This window comes from Podarcis pityusensis, assembly GCF_964106645.2.
Source record: "Podarcis pityusensis genome assembly, chromosome: 12".
NCBI lineage: Eukaryota > Metazoa > Chordata > Lepidosauria > Squamata > Lacertidae > Podarcis > Podarcis pityusensis.
The window spans coordinates 37,917,952-37,937,061 of NC_138037.1; the positions used below are offsets into that span (position 1 = coordinate 37,917,952).

General features: G+C 48.4%; 1 protein-coding gene across 1 annotated transcript; it reads right to left on the minus strand.

The window, feature by feature from the left end:
- Window positions 1–14,012: 14,012 nt before the first annotated feature.
- Window positions 14,013–18,406, minus strand: TRIL (TLR4 interactor with leucine rich repeats). The gene has a single exon (XM_080974746.1). It carries the CDS (start codon window positions 18,264–18,266, stop codon window positions 15,978–15,980), a length of 2,289 nt encoding a protein of 762 aa, XP_080830872.1. The 5' UTR covers window positions 18,267–18,406; the 3' UTR covers window positions 14,013–15,977.
- Between the last annotated feature and the right edge of the window lie 704 nt (window positions 18,407–19,110).

A 19,110-nucleotide genomic window follows, 5' to 3' on the forward strand; every position in this document is an offset into this window, starting at 1 on the left:
ATGCTGCGTCAGGTTATTTTTGGAAATTCAAATAGGAGGTGTGTTGTTGTTTTTAAAGGAGCCTAGGATAGGCATCAGTGAAATAATGCCGCACACGGATGCCAGCCCTGTAAGGGAATCTGTTCAGATGCAAATACTCTGGTGTGTGAGGTGTGGGGGTTACAGCCTGTTATGTACTGAGTTGAATAGGATCCAAAATGCAGCAGTCTATTGGTCCTAGAACAACAGGATTCAGAATGCAGCAGTCTGATTGGTCCTAGAACAATAGGATCCAGAATGCAGCAGTCTCATTGGTCCGCAGGAGCCACCCAATCCAACTCCGGGTGGAAGAGAATCCGCAACCTGATTGCATATTTTACAACCTGATTGGCCTACAGGAGAATCCCAGGATGACACTGACAGTGTGTTTCTGAAACCATTTCTTACGATTCCTCCATCTTTTTTGTGCCAATCAGTTTTAGAACTTAAAGTTCTTATGTCCGATATCACTTTAAACTTAGGTTATCGTTGTTAATTAAATGTAAAATAGTGGTTGAGGGTTTTTATATATTCACACACATTCTTTATTACGGTCCAAAAACCCACAAAAACTGAACATCACTTTCAATTCCTTATTTGCATATGTGGACCTGAGTGAAAACTATCTACAGTATCCCCCTGCTGGCCCAGGGTGAGAACTTCAGTACATAACACTTCCCTTTACAGCACGTGCAGAAACAGCCTTCTTGACCATTGGACCCACTATTGGTCTCGTCCGCTCAATCCTCCGGAGCCTATCTTCACACACAGGGGAAGCCCCTAACTCACCAGGAGTTTGAGACCCATTGGCTACCCTCACCCGGTTTAGCTGGCCAGTTTAAGCCATTTCCCGGGATGTGACAGCTTTAGGAGCCACAAGTTGTGTTTATCTATGAGGGAAATGGAGGAGCCGGTTTTTGTTTGGACTGAGGCATTTTCTCCCACCAGAGAGCTCTGAAGGCCGGTTTTGTCCAACTCTCTTGACATGTCTCCTGGCAAACATGGGCATGAAATGTTTCTCAGTCATACAGGGCTCAGGAGGGAAACTAAAATACACAGACCTACAGGCAGCTCATCCCTTAAGTTCCCTTTATGCTGAATTCCCATTTCTCCAGGGTTATAAATTCTGCTATGGGTAAAACGCAGATCCTGCTAAAACATTTCTAGAGACAATACCTTTTTATTACAAAAATGAAGTGAGACAGCATGACTATTACCAGGAGGGGGGCAGAGGAAGGAGTAGAATTTCCCCCACCTGGCAGATGATCTTCTGAAGTGGAGAGATGTGCAAGCTTAGGCTATTAAACTTTTTAAGGCTAAATGAAATCCAGCTGCTGTGGGCCCGTGGGCCTTTCGGTTTAACGGTTCACAGTACATATTCTTTCAATCCCTCTGTTTTTGTTTTCTTTTAATTGTTGGGGCCTGAGATCATAAACGCCTCAGCATTTCCAGTCCGAAAGCATAGCTCTTTGTAATTTGTCCTAATCAACTGCAGTATAAAAAAAAAAAATCCCTGCTCCATAACCCTTTGTGCCTGCCTTCCCGTCCCCCTCCCTTCCCTTCCTCCCTCCCTAGACAACAGAAAACACCCCTGACAGAAAATAAAACATCTGGTTTGGATTCAGCATCAAACTGCAGTTAGTTAAAGTGGCAACTATCAACCTAACCTCAAATGGTTTATGTTTGAACATGATTTTTCACGGCAGCCGAACTTTGAAAAATGAAGAAGTCTTCATGTAGGATTGTTTTAGGAGGTTAATTCGCTTGAAAATGCTCTTCTGGAGGGCTTCTCCTCTCCCTCCTCAGCTCAACTTTGTCACTATTTCATGGCTTCCATGCACAGAAGATTATTATTCACTGAGGGGGTCAAAGTAACCAGATACACACAGGGCAACACAGAGCGAAAGAAGGAAACAGTCGTCTGGAACACACTGAGGAGGACAGTGAACTGGGCAGAAAGAAGGCTGTGTCACACAGCCTATAGACAAGCCATAAAACCATGCAAAGGGGGACACTTAATTTTCAAAATCTGTGAGGAAATTTTTAAACATGGAGAACTTTCTCAAGGGAGTTAATGACGGTTATGATTACAGAAGTGACTGAAGAGCAGGGATGGCTAAATTTTTTTTGGACAGAGGGTCATGTTGACAGTCAGACTTCCCTCCGAGGGCCGAATGCCAGCAGTGAGCATAGCCAGCACACACTGATGCATGCGCAAGTGAGCGCATGCACACTCACTTTAACTAACTGCAGTTTGATGCACACTCACTACCCATAAAGCACACATATGGACTACATACAGTGGTAACTCGGGTTACAGACGCTTCAGGTTACAGACTCCGCTAACCCAGAAATAGTACCTTGGATTAAGAAGTTTGCTTCAGGATGAGAACAGAAATTGTGTTCCAGCGGTGCAGCGGCAGCAGGAGGCCCCATTAGCTAAAGTGGTGCTTCAGGTTAAGAACAGTTTCAGGTTAAGAATGGACCTCCAGAACGAATTAAGTTCTTAACCCAAGGTACCACTGTACTCATACACCAATCCACATACTGACTCTGCAGGCACAACCACCACACAAACAGCACTTGCCTTCACCACTCACGCAAATACACAGCCCCCACCCGTCTCTCAAAGATGCACACTCAAAATCACACGCATACACTCCCCATGGCGATGCGGAGAAGAGGAGACACCATTTCTTGCCCTTCATAGATTATTCACTGAAGAGCATGGGCGGATTCATTTTCTCCTCACCCAGTGCTGTTTTGGGGAGCCTAGGAAACGACCTACAGACTTGGAGATAGACAAAAGCTCTCCATTTCAGTTTCTTTGGGCGTCTCATTTTTCCAATCTTAGATTCATTTCTCCACAACAGATGGATTTTTTTTTAAAGTCCTTATGGATATCCATCAGTATTTTTGCTATGCATTCCTCCTGAAGTTCTCACTTTGTATGTCATTTTCAGCAATAGCTTTTGCATGCATATACGGTGGAACCTCGACTTACACCTGCCTCTTCTCACAGATGTTCCAAGTTGCAACCACAGCAAACCTGGAAGTAAACACCGGGTTTGGTTTGCCGTGATTTGCACATGCGTGGAAGAAGCTTCTGCCATTTGCGCGTGCACACAAGCAGCTGCTGCCTCTATGCATGTGCAGAAGCGCACAACAGTGCCTCCACTAGCATCCAGTTTCACCCAGCGGACGGGCCTCCAGAACAGATTATTATCGTAAGCAGAGGCTGTACTGTATTTGCACTTTTCACTTGTTTACACACTTTTGTACACATTGTTTGGTTGGAAGTCTGCATCACATGATCTTGAAGGGTAGCTGCATTTCCATTCACACGTTTCAGGGAGTGAGAATTAGGTGGGTTCAAATTAAGTATGGCTTGAACCAAATTTATCTCCCACGACCACTACAGCCTTTCCATATATGCATCCATGGGAGAGAGGAGATTTCATCATATACATAAAATCACTCACTTGCACGTCATGTTTACTAACAAGTATTAGAATTTCCTCTCCGCTGTACAGCTACACTTTAACTACTCGCAAGCAAAAGTTGAAAGGTGGTTAAGTAAGTGACAAGCTGTTCCATCATCAGGGCTGGCTCAAGACATTTTGCTGCCTGAAGCAAACCAGCAAATGATGACCGCCTTCCAAAGATGACCAGTTTAGTCTGGCACCAGAGGCAGAAAGTGTCACAAATACATAGCTAGAGCTATGCTGCCTTTTTATGGTGCTCTACATCAGCTGCCTGAGGTGGCTGCCTCACTCTGCCTAATGGTAGCGCTGGCCCTGTCCATCATATGTGAGTTTAAGGCATTTAAAATCATAGAATGTTTGACAAAGAGTAGTTGAATTGAAAAAGGAGGGAAAAAATGGGTGTGGAAGCAAGGTAATGCATGCAAACAGTTCTCCATGGAAAGGGATTTCCTTGTTGCGGCAAAACTTGTACTGTGCGGGGGGAAATGGAATCCACCTCCTGCTCTGGACTGGAGCTCAGACAGAGGAAGAAGAATGATGTCCCTTCTGCAATCTATGCCAAAACAACTGGTTCATGTTGATTTATCCTGAAACCAGCATTCATAAATCCTTTATGCACCTTTGGAAAATGTAATTTTCCAAAACAGCATTTCAGCCCAGCACCAGACGGCTGCAGTCCTTCCCTCTGCTGTATTATAGCTTTCTCCTTGTGTTCTCCTAAAATACAACAATTGTGAATACTGTGCAGTTATGAAAAACACACACCTTAATGGGCCATTGTAGCTATATGGTACACGACACTCAAACTTAAGTGGTAAATAGGTCCTTTTCGTTTAGAACAGTGTTTCCCAAACTTGAATCTCCAGCTGTTTTTGGGCTACAACTCCTATCATCCCTAACTAGCAGGACCAGTGGTCAGAGATGATGGCAACTGTAATCCGAAAATAGCTGAAGACCCAAGTTTCGGAAACCCTGGTTTAGAAGAACATCAGAAGATAAGAAGAGCCCAACATCCCATCTGGTCCAGCATACTGTTCTCGCAGTGACCAACCAGATACCGTACCTGTGGGAAAGGAGAGAAGAAATAAAGACATACTGGAACAGAGGAAAAGATGCCCCAATTTGTCATAGAAATGTATCATCCTTTTCCTTTTTTAAAAAAGGCAATGTTCTCCTCCAAAAGAGAAATTTCCCTATATATTACATGCACAGTATTGTTGACTCCATTTCTGAAGCAGATGTCCAGGTGTGTCCTTGGAGAGTGTCAAACTGGAGTAATTCTCTTCCCACTCTGTTTTCCCTTTCCCTTGGAGAAAAATAGCATGAAGTTGGAACGACTCGCTCCCATTCTAAAAGCGCTGGAGGTTTCTGTTCTTTACTAGCATTTGTCTTCCACTTCAGGCTTTCTTAGATTTCCATGCTCTTTTGTTTCCAGATTCAAAAAAAGGCTATTATGAAGAAGTATCCAGAGGAAAAAATGGGAACCCATTAAATGGAATATCATCGTCAAGTGGTTTCCCACTATATGCATCCAAGTCAGAACCCTACCTCAAATATCACTTCTAGCCAGAACAAAATAAGCAATGATTCAAATTGTATGTGCTTCTTAACTGCGCAAATGTTCATTCGCTGAGATAAAGAGCAGATGTTTCCTTTTGTTAACCTTGTTTTCCATGTGACACATCCAAGGTATAATAAATTCAGCTGAATCAGAGATTAAATCTTTCCAGAGACTAATTAATTCTCAAACAGTGTCACAAATAATGAGGCCGTGTCCTCTGTGACAGAAATGAAACCAAGAACTGATTTGCTTAATCATGTGTACTTCCCAATAGTCCAGTGCTTTGCTGTAGCAAATAAATGTGTAGACAACACTTCCAGACTTTCCGAGTGTCTCCATTTTCCAGGGACAGTCCTGGATTTACAGAAGTCATCCTGTTTTCAGCTTTGATCCCAGAATGTCCCACTTTTCCTTAGGATGTCCCTATTTTCATTGGAGAAACATTGGAGGGTATGGAGTTATGCAACCCCTGAGCCAAGGAGTTACATAATGTTTCACATTAATGTTTTATATTTTATTATGTCTTTAAATGTGTTAGAAGCAACCCAGAGTTGCCCCATATGGGCAGGGTATAAATAATAAAATTATTATGCAATTATTATTCATGCAACCTTTGGAAGACATCATCTAGTCCAACCCTCTGCAATGCATGAATCTCAAACTGTGGTCTCCCATCCAATCTGAAACCATATGAGACCCTGCTTAGGCAAATGGACTAGCAGTTACATTGCTGCACCACTAGAAAGCATATAGCTTTCCCCAAAGAATCCTTGGAAGTGGAGTTTGCCCATCGCATAGCTGCAATTCCAGGCACCCTTAGCAAACTGCAGCTCTCAGGTTTCTTCCAGGGAAATCATGTGTGTTTCCAACCCAACAAGGAGCCATGATGTAGTGACAGTAAAAATATATCTACTATAGGCACCTGTTATCTCAGGACAAATCTTCCTGGATTGCAAAGCAAAGCATCAGGGGTGAATTTGGCCCCATTTATTTATATTTTAATGGCTGTTTGAAAAGGAAGAGTTTAATTTGCAATATAAAACAGCTGTGTTTGGCTTCATTAGCCTAGTTTGCTTGATAAATATCTCACAAACCCTCATTAGAAAGATACAGCTGCCCCTTTTCCTTTTCACTCATTCCTTAGTATGTTTATAAGACAGGGTTACAAATTGCTCAGTGTACAACCTGGGCTCACCCTGCTTAGGAAAGCATTTCTGAAGACCCATGCAATGTGGGCGTCAGCAACGAAGAATTCACTCCACAAGAAGTGTCACCTTATGAACCAGAGAGGCAAGTCATGTCTGGAAGCAGCAAGTTAGCAAGACGCAGGAATGGAATGAACTCTGCAAGAAGCCAGAAAATTCCCTCGAGTTTCACAGTTGCACACAGTATTCAAGATCACACCCTCGTACTGCTGAGTCCACCCAGAATATAGTCATCAATCTATTTCCCCATCCTGTTCCACATTTGCAAGAGAGTGCAATAAAGCATGTTATAAGCGTAGTTAGGGGACCCGGGTGGCGCTGTGGGTTAAACCACAGAGCCTAGGACTTGCCAATCAGAAGGTCTGCGGTTCGAATCCCCGCGATGGGGTGAGCTCCCGTTGTTCGGTCTCAGCTCCTGCCAACCTAGCAGTTCAAAAGCACAAATTGCAAGTAGATAAATAGGTAATGTTCTAGCGGGAAGGTAAACGGCGTTTCTGTGTGCTGCTCTGGTTCGCCAGAAGCGGCTTAGTCATGCTGGCCACATGACCCGGAAGCTGTCTGCGGACAAACGCCGGCTCCCTCGTCCAATAAAGCAAGATGAGCGCCGCAACCCCAGAGTCGGTCACGACTGGACCTAATGGTCAGGGGTCCCTTTACCCTTTACCTTTTTAAGAGTAGTTAAGAGTCTGGGCCATAAACCTGTAAGACCCAGGTCAAAACCTAACATTGGCCAAACACTTGCTGGGGGATTGATCGATTTAAAGTATTCCTCAACCGCCCTCTATCCAAACAAATTCCAGAGTGGTGTACGTTGTGTATGAACAAAACTATTAAGGCCAGTTGCAAATATGTGGAATTAACAGCAATAAAACTTTAGAACCATAATGCAGACTAAACATAATTTAAAATGCCTAGGAAAATAAAAATATTTTAACAAGGTGTTGAAAAAACTGTAATGTTGTAATGTTGGCACCAGTTGCAGGCTCTGGGTGACACCACAGAAAAGCCTTATCTTCATTCAGTTATTGTCTATTGACTGCAATCCCCTTTCCTAAAGTACGCATGGAAGTCCTTTTGGTGTTTTGTTTGTTTGAGCCTGGGGGCTTTCAGGGGCCAGGGAAGGCTAGGATTCATGAAACTTTCCACACATATACACACTTCTGACACCAGGTAGAGAGCCAAGGGTTAGCACAGTTGGGCATCTGCCAAGGACCCCCCACTCAGGAGGTGGGTCCACTGACCTGAACCTCCTGGGCCTACTGCAAATAGAAGCTAGACTTAGTGAAGGAGAAGAGACCATGAGGGCTATCAATGTCTACAAGCCACAATTGCTATGTTCTACACTCACTTTCAGGGACGCGGGTGGCGCTGTGGGTTAAACCACAGAGCCTAGGACTTGCTGATCAGAAGGTCGGCGGTGTTATGATATAGAAGCAATGCGGCCGCGAGCTGGTAGCTTGAAAGCAAAACATAATGGGAATGTTGGGACTGTTCCGTGGGAAACAGAGGGACAGTCAATTCACAGTGCAGAGGGCACCGGAATTAGCTCAGAGTGTAATATGAGCTGTACAGGAAGTACAGGAGGAGTTTGTCTCTCGACTGCTGAAGCTTGAAGAGAGCAGACATGATTTTTGTAACGCTGCAAAGACAGAAATAAAGGAATGTAAATACGTTTCTGTCTATCTCTTTCCCCTGCCCAGGGGGGGCAGGAAAGAGGGGGCGTGTTCTTCTCACTCTGAGAAGGATCGCCTATCGCGACCTCTGCCTGGATCCTGCTGGGGAATGCAGACAGGGAGGTCAACAGGAGATCAAGCCGGGTGCCTGGAGAGTGGCCAGTTTCTCCTGATAAAGGCTTGAATCCCAACAGGCGGTTCGAATCCCCGCAACGGGGTGAGCTCCCGTTGCTCAGTCCCTGCTCCTGCCAACCTAGCAGTTCGAAAGCATGCCAGTGCAAGTAGATAAATAGGTACCACTCCAGCGGGAAGGTAAATGGCGTTTCCATGCGCTGCTCTGGTTCGCCAGAAGCGGCTTAGTCATGCTGGCCACATTACCTGGAAGCTGTACACCGGCTCCCTTGGCCAATGAAGTGAGATGAGCGCCGCAACCCCAGAGTTGGCCATGAGTAGGCCTAATGGTCAGGGATCCCTTTACCTTTGCACTCACTTTCAGAGAGAACCTGCTTCTGAATACCAGTTTCTGAAAACTGCAGGAGGGGTGAGTGCTGTTGTGCTCAGGTCCTACTTTGGGAATCCCCATCTGGTTGGTCATTGTGAGAACAGGATGCTGGACTCGATGGGCCTTCAGTGTAATCCAGCAAGCTCTTGTGATGTTCTTATCTTCTGAGTCCTCCAAACCCTGGAGGTGATGCTGTCTGCTACTACATATGTTCCTCCTGATGGCTGGACTGGTCATGGTGCCTGTTTGGTTAGTGCTGTGTAGTTCTTTCCTACTCAGAAAATGCCAGAGAGCAAGAAGGAAACATCATTTCATGGCATCCTCATGAAACCTCAGACTGAGCACAGAACCAGAATGTAATGCTTCCTGTCCTCACTGGGGTGTCTTATTGCTAGAAAGGATCCAGGAAGCATTGGAGAAACAGTATCCAACATGAGTGGGAGTAGGAATGGCTTCAGGGCTGCGTGGAGTGAACATGTCTCTTCCACTAACAACACCCTCCAAGGGCCTGAAATCATACACTTCAACTTCACAGAACCTTTTACCACCCTAAGGTGGTAAAGTTGGGGAGGTAGGAGTCCTTTTCCAGGTCAGCCCTAAAGACTTGCAAGATATATTGTAATGGTAAGTTTGCCAAGAATAAAAAGGCAGGGACTGTGCAGCGGGTGTACCTTAACAATTCTACATCGAAGTGCTTTTAGCAAGATTATGGATTAGCATGTCTGCTCCAGCCGTGAGCACACATTTAAACAGCACTCCCAAAATTAGCATTTTAATAAACTGAGACCGTGTATTAATTGACTGCGAGCATGAAAGACAAGTTGAAGGGCATTATGAGAACTGGTTCACATTAATACTGAGAGTACAAGTGGGGTTTGCAACCAAATGTTGCAGTACGAGCACCGGCTAGTCATGCCTTCATTCAAAATATTCCATCCCATTCCCTTCCCCACCCATTTTCTATTTTTCTCCCCTCCTCTAACAGACACAAAGCATTCTGCGGCCTCTGAGCATGCTCAGTCCATATTACACTGTTTTGGGTTGTTGTGTTTTAATCCCCCGCTCTAAGTTCCAGGAAGATATTTTTGCTTCTGCGGTTTCTCAACCTTGCAATTTCCCTAAGGGTTTTTTAATAGATAGATCGATAGATAGATAGATAGATAGATGATAGATAGATAGATAGATAGATAGATAGATAGATAGATAGAAAGATAGATAGATAGAGGTAAAGGGATCCCTGACTGCTGGACGTGCAGAAGCAGGGACCGAGCAACGGGAGCTCACCCCGTTGCAGGGATTCGAACCACCAACCTTCTGATTGGCAAGCCCTAGGTTCAGTGGTTTAGACCACAGTGCCACCTGTGTCCCCACAGCGCCACACACTGATAAATAGATATTATTATTCTGCTTGTCCAAACCTTGCAGTTTCACAAAGCCTACTGACAGCTCCCTCTTGGACAGGATCATTTTGGATGCATAAGCGGTACTCATCACCGCTGAACAGCAGAAGTAAAGGGAATGGGCCCCTTATCTCTTCATTGTGTAAGCATGCTGCAAAAAACACTTTAGCATTAATGCTAATACTGCATAGCGTTTTATGTCATTTGGGCCTGGTGAACGCTGCCTCCTGGAAGCCCTGTCAGAATGATGGCTGTTCTTTCCAGTGGCTGATTCCCACATTACACGGACGGAATGGAATTCTGTGTGTCGCACACATCTGTTGTGAGCCTGAGCTCATTGCTATGCACATAGCAGGGGCTTCAGACTTCCCCAGTTTGCCAAAAAAACGGCCTCCCTCTCCACTGACATTCCGTTCTCTCCCCATTTCCCATTCCGAATTCGCAGCAGTGGCAGCATCTACTGTTTTAGTGCCGTCAATATAAGGCCTTGTTTACTGCTACACAGCGCTTATAATTCCACAACATCCTGTCAATTAGCAGGGGGAAAATGACTTATCACCCCCCTCACCAAAGTCCTAACTTCCTAATGGATACATCTGAAGGAGAGATGCCTCTTTGCAATGCCTTTGGGTGTCACGCTGCACATCACCCAGATGAGTTTGGTATCAAAGCGTGTTTTTCCACATGGGGGCTTATTAAACCCATTGGTACTTAAATCAGTCTTGTAATGCAGGTGTGAAACCTACATTGGCTAGAGCATGCATTTTCAGATAATTTTTTTTTTGTTGCAGTGTTCAGAGGAGCTTACTTCTATCTATCTATCTATCTATTGACTGATTGGTATACCGGTACATCATTCTCCCTCGTTCCATTTAATCCCCACAACAACCATGGGAGGTAGGTTAGGCTGAGAGGCAGTGACTGATCCATGGACACCCCAGTGAGTTTCAAAACTGGGGGGTGGATTTGAACCCTGGTCTCCGAGGTCCCAGACTGACACTCTAACCACTACACCATACTGGCTGTTCTGAAAGTGTGCACAGGAACGCAACCTTAAATTCTCTTCTGCTCTCTGGACATATTAACAATATTCAGATGTAGAGCTAAGGATACGGAGACAGCTAAGGCTGCAATCCTAACCATATCTACTCAGCAGTGGGTCCCACTGGATTCAATGGGGTTTACTCCCAAAGTAAGTGGGTTCAGGATTGCAGGCTCAGTTGGGCTTTTAGTGTAACGTGAGAAAAATAACCGGAGTAGGATTATACTGGGTCATAAGACTGTACTTTCTAGCTGGGTATTGTGTGCCCAGAGGGGAAGCAACTCTCAGAGATGATGATGATGATGATGATATTTATTTATTTATTTATTTATTATAGCTTGCCCATCTGGCTGGGTTTCCCCAGCCACTCTAGGCAGCTCCCAACAGAATATTAAACAGAATAAAACTTCAAACATTAAAAACTTCCCTAAACAGGACTGCCTTCAGATGTCTTCTAAGGGTCCGATATAGTCAGATACATCTGGTGGGAGGGTGTTCTGCAAGGTGGGCGCCACTACCGAGAAGGCCCTCTGCCTGGTTCCCTGTAACCTCACTTCTCGCAGGGAGGGAATCACCAGAAGGCCCTCGGAGCTGGACCTCAGACAGGAGTTTCTCCCAGCCCAGCTGGAATGCAGGATTCCTGGATTTGAGGGGGTTGGACTTAGATGAACCTTAGGACCCCGGTCCAACTCTACAATTCTAAGAATCTATGTTAGGAACTGAAGCTGGGACATTCTGCATGCAAGGCAGATGCTCTACCGCCCTTCCTTCCTGGAACGGAAAAATCTAGAACAAGCAAGGGGAAACATGGTGATGTCATTAGCACTTGACTCTTCTCCTTACTTATCAGGCATACACTTATCAAGCAAATGTTAAAGAATATGGAATATCAAAGAATAAAAGGATCGCAGATTTAAGAATCATGCAGTCTGTAAAGAAATCTAATCAGTGTTTTCCCAGGCTGCACTCAAAAGGAATATTTGTGTAAGAAGTAAAACAGCATTGTTCTGACATCGCATGAAGACTTTCTCTGTAACAGTTTAATTCCCTCGTAAAAGTAATATCCACAGGCATCATTCATTAAGAGGACCCCCTGCCCAGGTCCGACTAAAATAAATGGGATTGCACAACAGGGCAGAAGTGACAGATTTCCCATTTACTTCTGCACCAAGATAACTTCTCAGTGGTTTATGACCCAAATTGAGAACTACCATTTGAAGTCATCGCAACTCAACCAGCTGAGAAATTTTTTAAATCACTGAGAAACACAGACATAATAGAGATTTTATGTGAAAATATGTATAAAACTTGTCAAAAGCAAAGGTGTTCGTCCATGGGGGGGGGGGGACCACCTTCCAAAAGCCACAGTTGGGTAATAACTTTATCAAGGTAAAGGGACCCCTGACCGTTAGGTCCAGTCGTAGCCGACTCTGGGGTTGCGGAGCTCATCTCGCTTTATTGGCCGAGGCAGCCGGTGTGGAGCTTCTGGGTCATGTGGCCAGCATGACTAAGCCGCTTCTGGCGAAACCAGAGCAGTGCACGGAAACGCTGTTTACCTTCCCGCCGGAGCTGTACCTATTTATCTACTTGCACTTTGACGTGCTTTTGAACTGCTAGGTTGGCAGGAGCAGGGACCGAGCAACGGGAGCTCACCCTGTCGCGGGGATTCGAACCGCCAACCTTCTGATCGGCAAGCCCAAGAGGCTCTGTGCCCACAGCACCACCCACATCCCCTAATAACTTTATTAGGACCAACCAAAATACAGTGGTACCTCGGGTTACATACGCTTCAGGTTACATATGCTTCAGGTTACAGACTCCGCTAACCCAGAAATAGTACCTCGGGTTAAGAACTTTGCTTCAGGATGAGAACAGAAATCGTGTGGCAGCGGTGCAGCGACAGCAGGAGGCCCCATTAGCTAAAGTGGTACCTAAAGTGCTGCTTCAGGTTAAGAACAGTTTCAGGTTAAGAACGGACCTCCAGAATGAATTAAGTTCTTAACCCAAGGTACCACTGTATCACAAAATTGCGGCAAACTTCTGATTTCTTCCGAACTCTTCAACAGGCAAGTTGTTACACAGAAGAGAGCAAGATGAGGATTTTTTTTAAAAAAGCAATGGCAACTCCTTGTTTCTGAAAAATTTAAAGTCTGACTTGTCATCATGACTTTATTATCAGGCAACATTGAAGACAACAATATTTATATATAATTCTAAAAATAGCTTATAGATTAGCAGAGGTGGGGAAGGAGATCTATCACCTGAAAGGTCCTAACTTTAATTTCTCAGAATTAGGGAGCAAGCATTGTTTCTTTACCCCAGAAGTCTAGGTGTGTAACCTGATACCTGTAGCACATGAGAGGGATTTATTCTGTCTGCAGTCTCCATCTTACAACTGAGGCTACAAGCTGATCTCATGGCTACAACACCCAGGCTAATTTTTGTACCTTGAGCCAGGCCCCCATTTCCTCCACCCCTTCGTTTGCCTAATGAGGAGTCCTGGAGAACTCCAAAGCTTGCCACCTTTATTTTTGTTAGTGCTAATGAAAATTTGCCCAACTGGATAAAACTTCTAGTGAGAATCACATTAGGGAGGAAAATGCTGAAGAGCAATTTATTTATGACCCATTGTACTGCCTCAATTTCTTTCTTTTTTCCCTTAAAAATGAAAGTTGAAAACTGGTATAGTACAGTTTCAGATGTCTGAACTATGTCAGGTGTTATTTTTCAGAGGTCAAACATTCATTCACCCATGTTACCTACAGTGGTACCTTGGGTTACATATGTTTCAGGTTACAGACGCTTCAGGTTACAGGCGCTTCAGGTTACAGACTCCGCTAACCCAGAAATAGTGCTTCAGGTTAAGAACTTTGCTTCAGGATGAGAACAGAAATCAGGCTCCGGCGGCGCGGCAGCAGCAGGAGGCCCCATTAGCTAAAGTGGTGCTTCAGGTTAAGAACACTTTCAGGTTAAGTACGGACCTCCGGAACGAATTAAGTACTTAACCCGAGGTACCACTGTATTTACCAATCAGATTACTTCAGATCCACGCTTCATTACAAATATCAGAATTTCACTCCCTAGCAATAGTCGCAGCAGCTTGTACAAGAAAAACATGCTAAGCTGTAGAAGTACCAAAAAGTATTTATTCAAGACCATTGTAAAAATAATCCATTCTAAACAAATCATAACAAACTCGGGTTAGTTTTCCCCTAGTGGTATCGGCAATTTAGCCTTGCAAAACCAACATGTTTGCATACTTTACATATAAACACACATTAAATCAGCTCACGTTGATTTGAGCTAATTAAAAAAAGGCTCTGGCCAGTTAAAAACAAAAGCACTGTTCTAGTTTCTTTCAATTACTTGCATGTTAAGGTTTGTTTCCAAGGCACCTCTTGTGGGGGGAAAGGGTCTGACTCAAAGACTAGGGCTCAAAAAGTTGACTAGAGTTAAAAGTCTAGTGTTCAAGTTTGGACACCTATGAACAACAGTCCCCATGTCATAGCAGTAATCTGCCTTCACATTACTCAAAACAGAAGCAAGCCTGGCTCGTTTTCAATAAAGGCCGGTGCAAAGATGAAGGAAGACACTGTCTGAAATGTCATTGATTCGAACGGTCTGCAAATCAAGCACTGTACGGACTTAGGGATGGGTTGGACATTTCCCTGGCATGTGTGTACTCGCAACAAGTGCATGGCAGTGCCAGCATATAGCCAGCAGTGGCAGAAGCACCATGCGTAGGCTCCGTACGTTCAGGTGGTATAAACGGAGCTGGCGCAACTCCTCCATAAGGGAAGGTTACAAATGCTTCAACCTTTTCAGTTTGGAGAAAAGGCGAGGTGGGATATGGCAGAAGTAAATAAAAGGTATCCACCACATGGAGAAAGCAGGCAGGAAGCTTTCCTCCTTGTCATTAACGTGAGAACATGGGATCATTCAACAAAGATGAAGGGTGTGAGATGAGGACAGACAAAAGGAAGCTCTTCTTCGAGCACCACATAAACTATGGAACTCCCTGCCACAAGATGTACAGATGGCCGCCAGCAAAAACCGGGGATTAAACAAATACAATGAAAAGTAAGGCTATTGATAGCTGTAGTGTTTGGAGAGGCAGCATGCCTCTAAATCAAGAGTTTCCCAAACTTGAGTTGCCTTGGACTACAATTCCCATCATACCTGACCACTGGTCCTGCTAGTGAAGGATGATGGGAGTTGTAGTCCAAAAACAGCTGGAGGCCTAAGTTTAGGAAACCCTGTTCTAAATACTAATTTGAGTAGGCAAGCAGAAGACGGCTGTTGTGTTCATGTCCTGCTCCCCGAAGGCATCTGGCTGGACGAGCATTTGGTTTAACCATTCTGGTGGGTAAGGGGGATTTAAGCTGTATGTGGAGTTCTCATATGTAAGACAGTTCATATGCAGAAGTAACAGGACCCTAGTCCTGTGAAAGAGGAGACCTGGGACTTGCATTAAGTGATGTACCTGGCACATAAAATGGTGCGAAAACGGAGCAACTATAAGGCACAACACAATCCACCTGAGCTCTGAACAGTTGTATAGGGTTACATTCTCCATCTTCTGTTTCATTCCTAGTATCTCTCTTCATTTCTTGGCCAACAGTAATTAGGATTAGCTAAAGAATTATATCCACAGGTTAGGGACGATTACAGAATAGTTATTTAGAAAACAACAACAGACCATCTCAGTGTGGAAACTGATGCCTGGACAACCATAAAACCCACATCACCAAGGTGATAGTTGCCCATGAAGAGGAACCAGTGCCCCTTCAGCTACAGTAAAGGATAGTGGTAATTTCAAGAGAACAGTGGTAGAATCCCGCTTTAACTAGGGTTGGTCCCCAAATGAGAAACAAGCAACCCCTTTGCTGTTACTGTTTTTCCAGCATACCCTATCCTAGAACCATCCAACATTCATCTGATGAGCCGCCATTTTTGCACAGCAGAAGGCCTAAGTACACCCAACCAAAGGCTGCCATTCCCAGCAGACCTTGCCAAATCTCAACGCTGGGCACTTGATTCTGGCATAACAGGGCGGCGACGGAAGCCGCAGCTTTTGTTCCGTCCGTGCCTCTAGTCTGCAAACCTCTGCAGCAGGTGATCCTCTCCACGCCGCGCACTGCTGTTCCCTCCGGCGCCACTGTCGATGAAGCGCTCGCATGGGAACTCAATGAGGTCGGCTTCGCTCAAGGCACAGACCGCACTTCGGGGCGGGCGGTGGGACTGGAAGCCAGAAAAGTCGGCGGAGACGCCCGTCCCCATGGAGCGCAGGGGCCGGCGGGTCGAATACATCTGCCGGACGTGCACGGGCGACGCTGCCTTCCGCCGCCGGCAGCCCAGCACCTTCTTCCGCACCAGGCGGGAAGCCCAGGCCGCCAGGGCCAGAAAGAGCAGCAACGCATTGACCGCCAGCAGCACCAGGGTGAGGAGGTGGTGGTCCAGGTTTTGGGATCTGCCTGCCACGGCGGCGGACGCGCCCGCACCTTCTTCGGGCAGGGTGACCAGCCCCGCGCAATGGTCCCTCGGCGCCACCGGGCAGACGCGGCCCCCGATCACGCCCTCCACGCAGACCAGGTAAGGGGTGTCGGGGCGCAGCTCCTGCAGGGTAGTCACAGGCTCGCTCCATTCGGGGAGGTAAACAAACCGCTGGAACTTGGTGGCAGCCCCGAAGCGGTCGAAGAGGACTCTGAAGCGCACAGGGCCAAGCAGGCGGGGGCTGCGGTGCGGGCGGACCCCCCAGCGCACCGTCACCGTGCCAGAGCCGACCGCCTCCACCGACAGGTTGTAGAGGAACAGCTTGTTGAAATCGCAGGGGTCGGTGACCAGAGGAGGGATGCCGGACGAGACTGAGTGGTATTTGCCTGCCCGCCTGGGCCAAGCAGCTCCAGGTAGGGAAGGTGGCCTGGTGTTGAGGTGCAAGCCAGGCGTTGAGGTTGTGGGGCCCGTCTCAGCTGTCCAGCTCTCTCTTCCGGACGCCAAGATCTTCTGAGAGCCCAGCAGCTGCATGGTCGAGGCAGAGGGCAAGGAGCCAACCTTCTCCTGCACTAGGCCCAGGCCTGAGCTGCTGTTGCCCCTAGCAAGCGGGGCAGGAGAAGAGGCCACCACGCTGGGGCAAGAGGAGCTGTTGAGAGCCGCCGAGAGCTGGGAGTCCTCCAGGTAATCAAGGTATTTCCCAGCCAGGGCCCTCGGCTGCCGGCACTGGACAAACACTGTGAGGAGCCGGCCCTGCGCATGCCAGGAGCCCAGCCAGTGCTTCAGGCCTCGCAGGCGGCAGTCGCAGCTCCAGGGATTTCCATCCAGCTCCAAGCGGTAGAGCGCGGGGCTGGAGGCAAAGAGGTCACCGGGCACCGTAGTCAAGGCGTTGTCCTGCAAGCTGAGCTCCCGCAGCTTGTGCAGCTGAGCCAAGGCCCCCGGCGGGAGAGCGGCCAGGGCATTGTGGCTCAGGTCCAGCACCTCCAGGCTGCGCAGGGGCTGCAGCAGCGGCGCAGGCAGCTGGCTCAGAACATTCCCATCCAAGCGCAGCTCCTTGAGGGCCCCCAGGCCGGCGAAGGCTTCCGGCGCCAACCAAGCCAGGCGGTTGCCGCTCAAGGACAGCTTGGCCAAGCTGGGCAGGTGTTGGAAGAGCCCTTTCCCCAGCTGCTGCAGGCTGTTGCCCGAGAGGAGGAGGGTGCTGAGCAAACGCATCGGCCGGAAGATGTCGGGGTGGCGCAGCAGGCTCTGCTGGTTCCCCGACAGGTCGAGGAAGCGCAGCTTCCCCAAGCCGGCAAAGGCGTTACGGCTCAGCCAGCGGATGCGGTTGGCTTCCAGGTGCAAATAGAGCAGGTTGGACATCCCCGAGAACGTGGCGTCCCCCAGCGAGCCCAAGGCGTTGCCGTCCAGCCGCAGCTTGACCAGGCTGCCCAGCCCGGCGAAGGAAGCGGCGCTCAGGGAGCTAATCTCGTTGGCGTTGGCGTAGAGGATGCGCAGCTTGGCCAGGGGGCGCAGGGTGCCGGGCGCCAGGGCCGTCAGGAGGTTGTTCCCCAGGTAGAGCTCCTCCAGGCGCGCCAGGCGCTCGAAGGCCTTCGGGTGGAGCGCGCGGATGCGGTTGTACTGCAAGTCGAGGCGCTGCAGCGCCGCCAGGCGGTGGAAGTCGAAAGCGGAGATGTTGGCGATGAAGTTGCCGCCCAGGCTGTAGGTGAGGATGTCCTGCGGCTCGACGGCTTTGGGCACGGCCCGCAGCCCCCGGTTGGTGCACAGGACGTGCTGCTGCTGCTGGCAGTCGCATGGCTCCGGGCACACGGGCTGCGCGGCGGGAGGCAGCAGAGCCAAGGAGCAGCAGAGGAGGAGGAGCGGCATCAGACGGCGCGGGCGCGGCGGCTCCATCCCGCGAGGGCGGGCGGCGAGCGGCAGCTTCCCCCGATCCCTCGGCGTCTCTCCGGCATCCCACCCTCTCCTCTCTCCCGCTTGCTCTCTTTTGCGCGGCGGCTGCCGGCCGGGCTCCTCCTCTGGCGTCGGGGGCGCGCCTCTCGAACCCGCTGCCGAGGAGGGGACGGAGAGACCCCCTTCGCCAAGTCAACCGACGGCTTCTCGCCGCTGGAGACGGCGATCGCCGCTTCCCTGCAGCCGCCGCCGCCGCCGCGCAGGGTTAGGCGGGAGAGAGCCGTCGGCGGCGCTGCGTCTCCCGGCGAGCTTCCTGCCGCTGCCGCTGCCTGGGCTGCTCTGCGGCCGGGGACAGACAAGCGGAGGAGCGGAAACTCGCACTTCCCACCCTTGGCCCTCGGGGACGCGCGGGAAGAGCGGCTGCAAAGGGAGGGGTGAGGAGGTGGAGGGGAGGCTGCTGCAGCCGAAAGGACAGAAGGAGGGAGGCCGTCGGACCAGGGCAGCGCGCCGGAGTCAGTGTGTGCATGCAGAAGGCGAGGGGAAGGGGGGTGCCGAGGCGCAGCCAAGCAGCAGCAGGAGGAGGAGGGGGTGCAAAGGGGGGGGGGACTCGGCAGGAGAAACTTTGCCGTCTGGGCAGGAGGGGAAGCGAGATCGGAGCACGTGGGCTGCAGATAAAGCGCTGGATGGTTTCAATTTGCGCAGCTTGCCAGCCAAGTCCCTCCCACTCGCCCCTTCTCTGCACGGAGCAGCGGCCTGCCAAGAGCAATAGTCACGGTTTACCGCAGATTAGGGCCTATTGACACCGACGGCTGAATCGCCTTGCTGCTGCCCTCCACCCGCTGCAGCA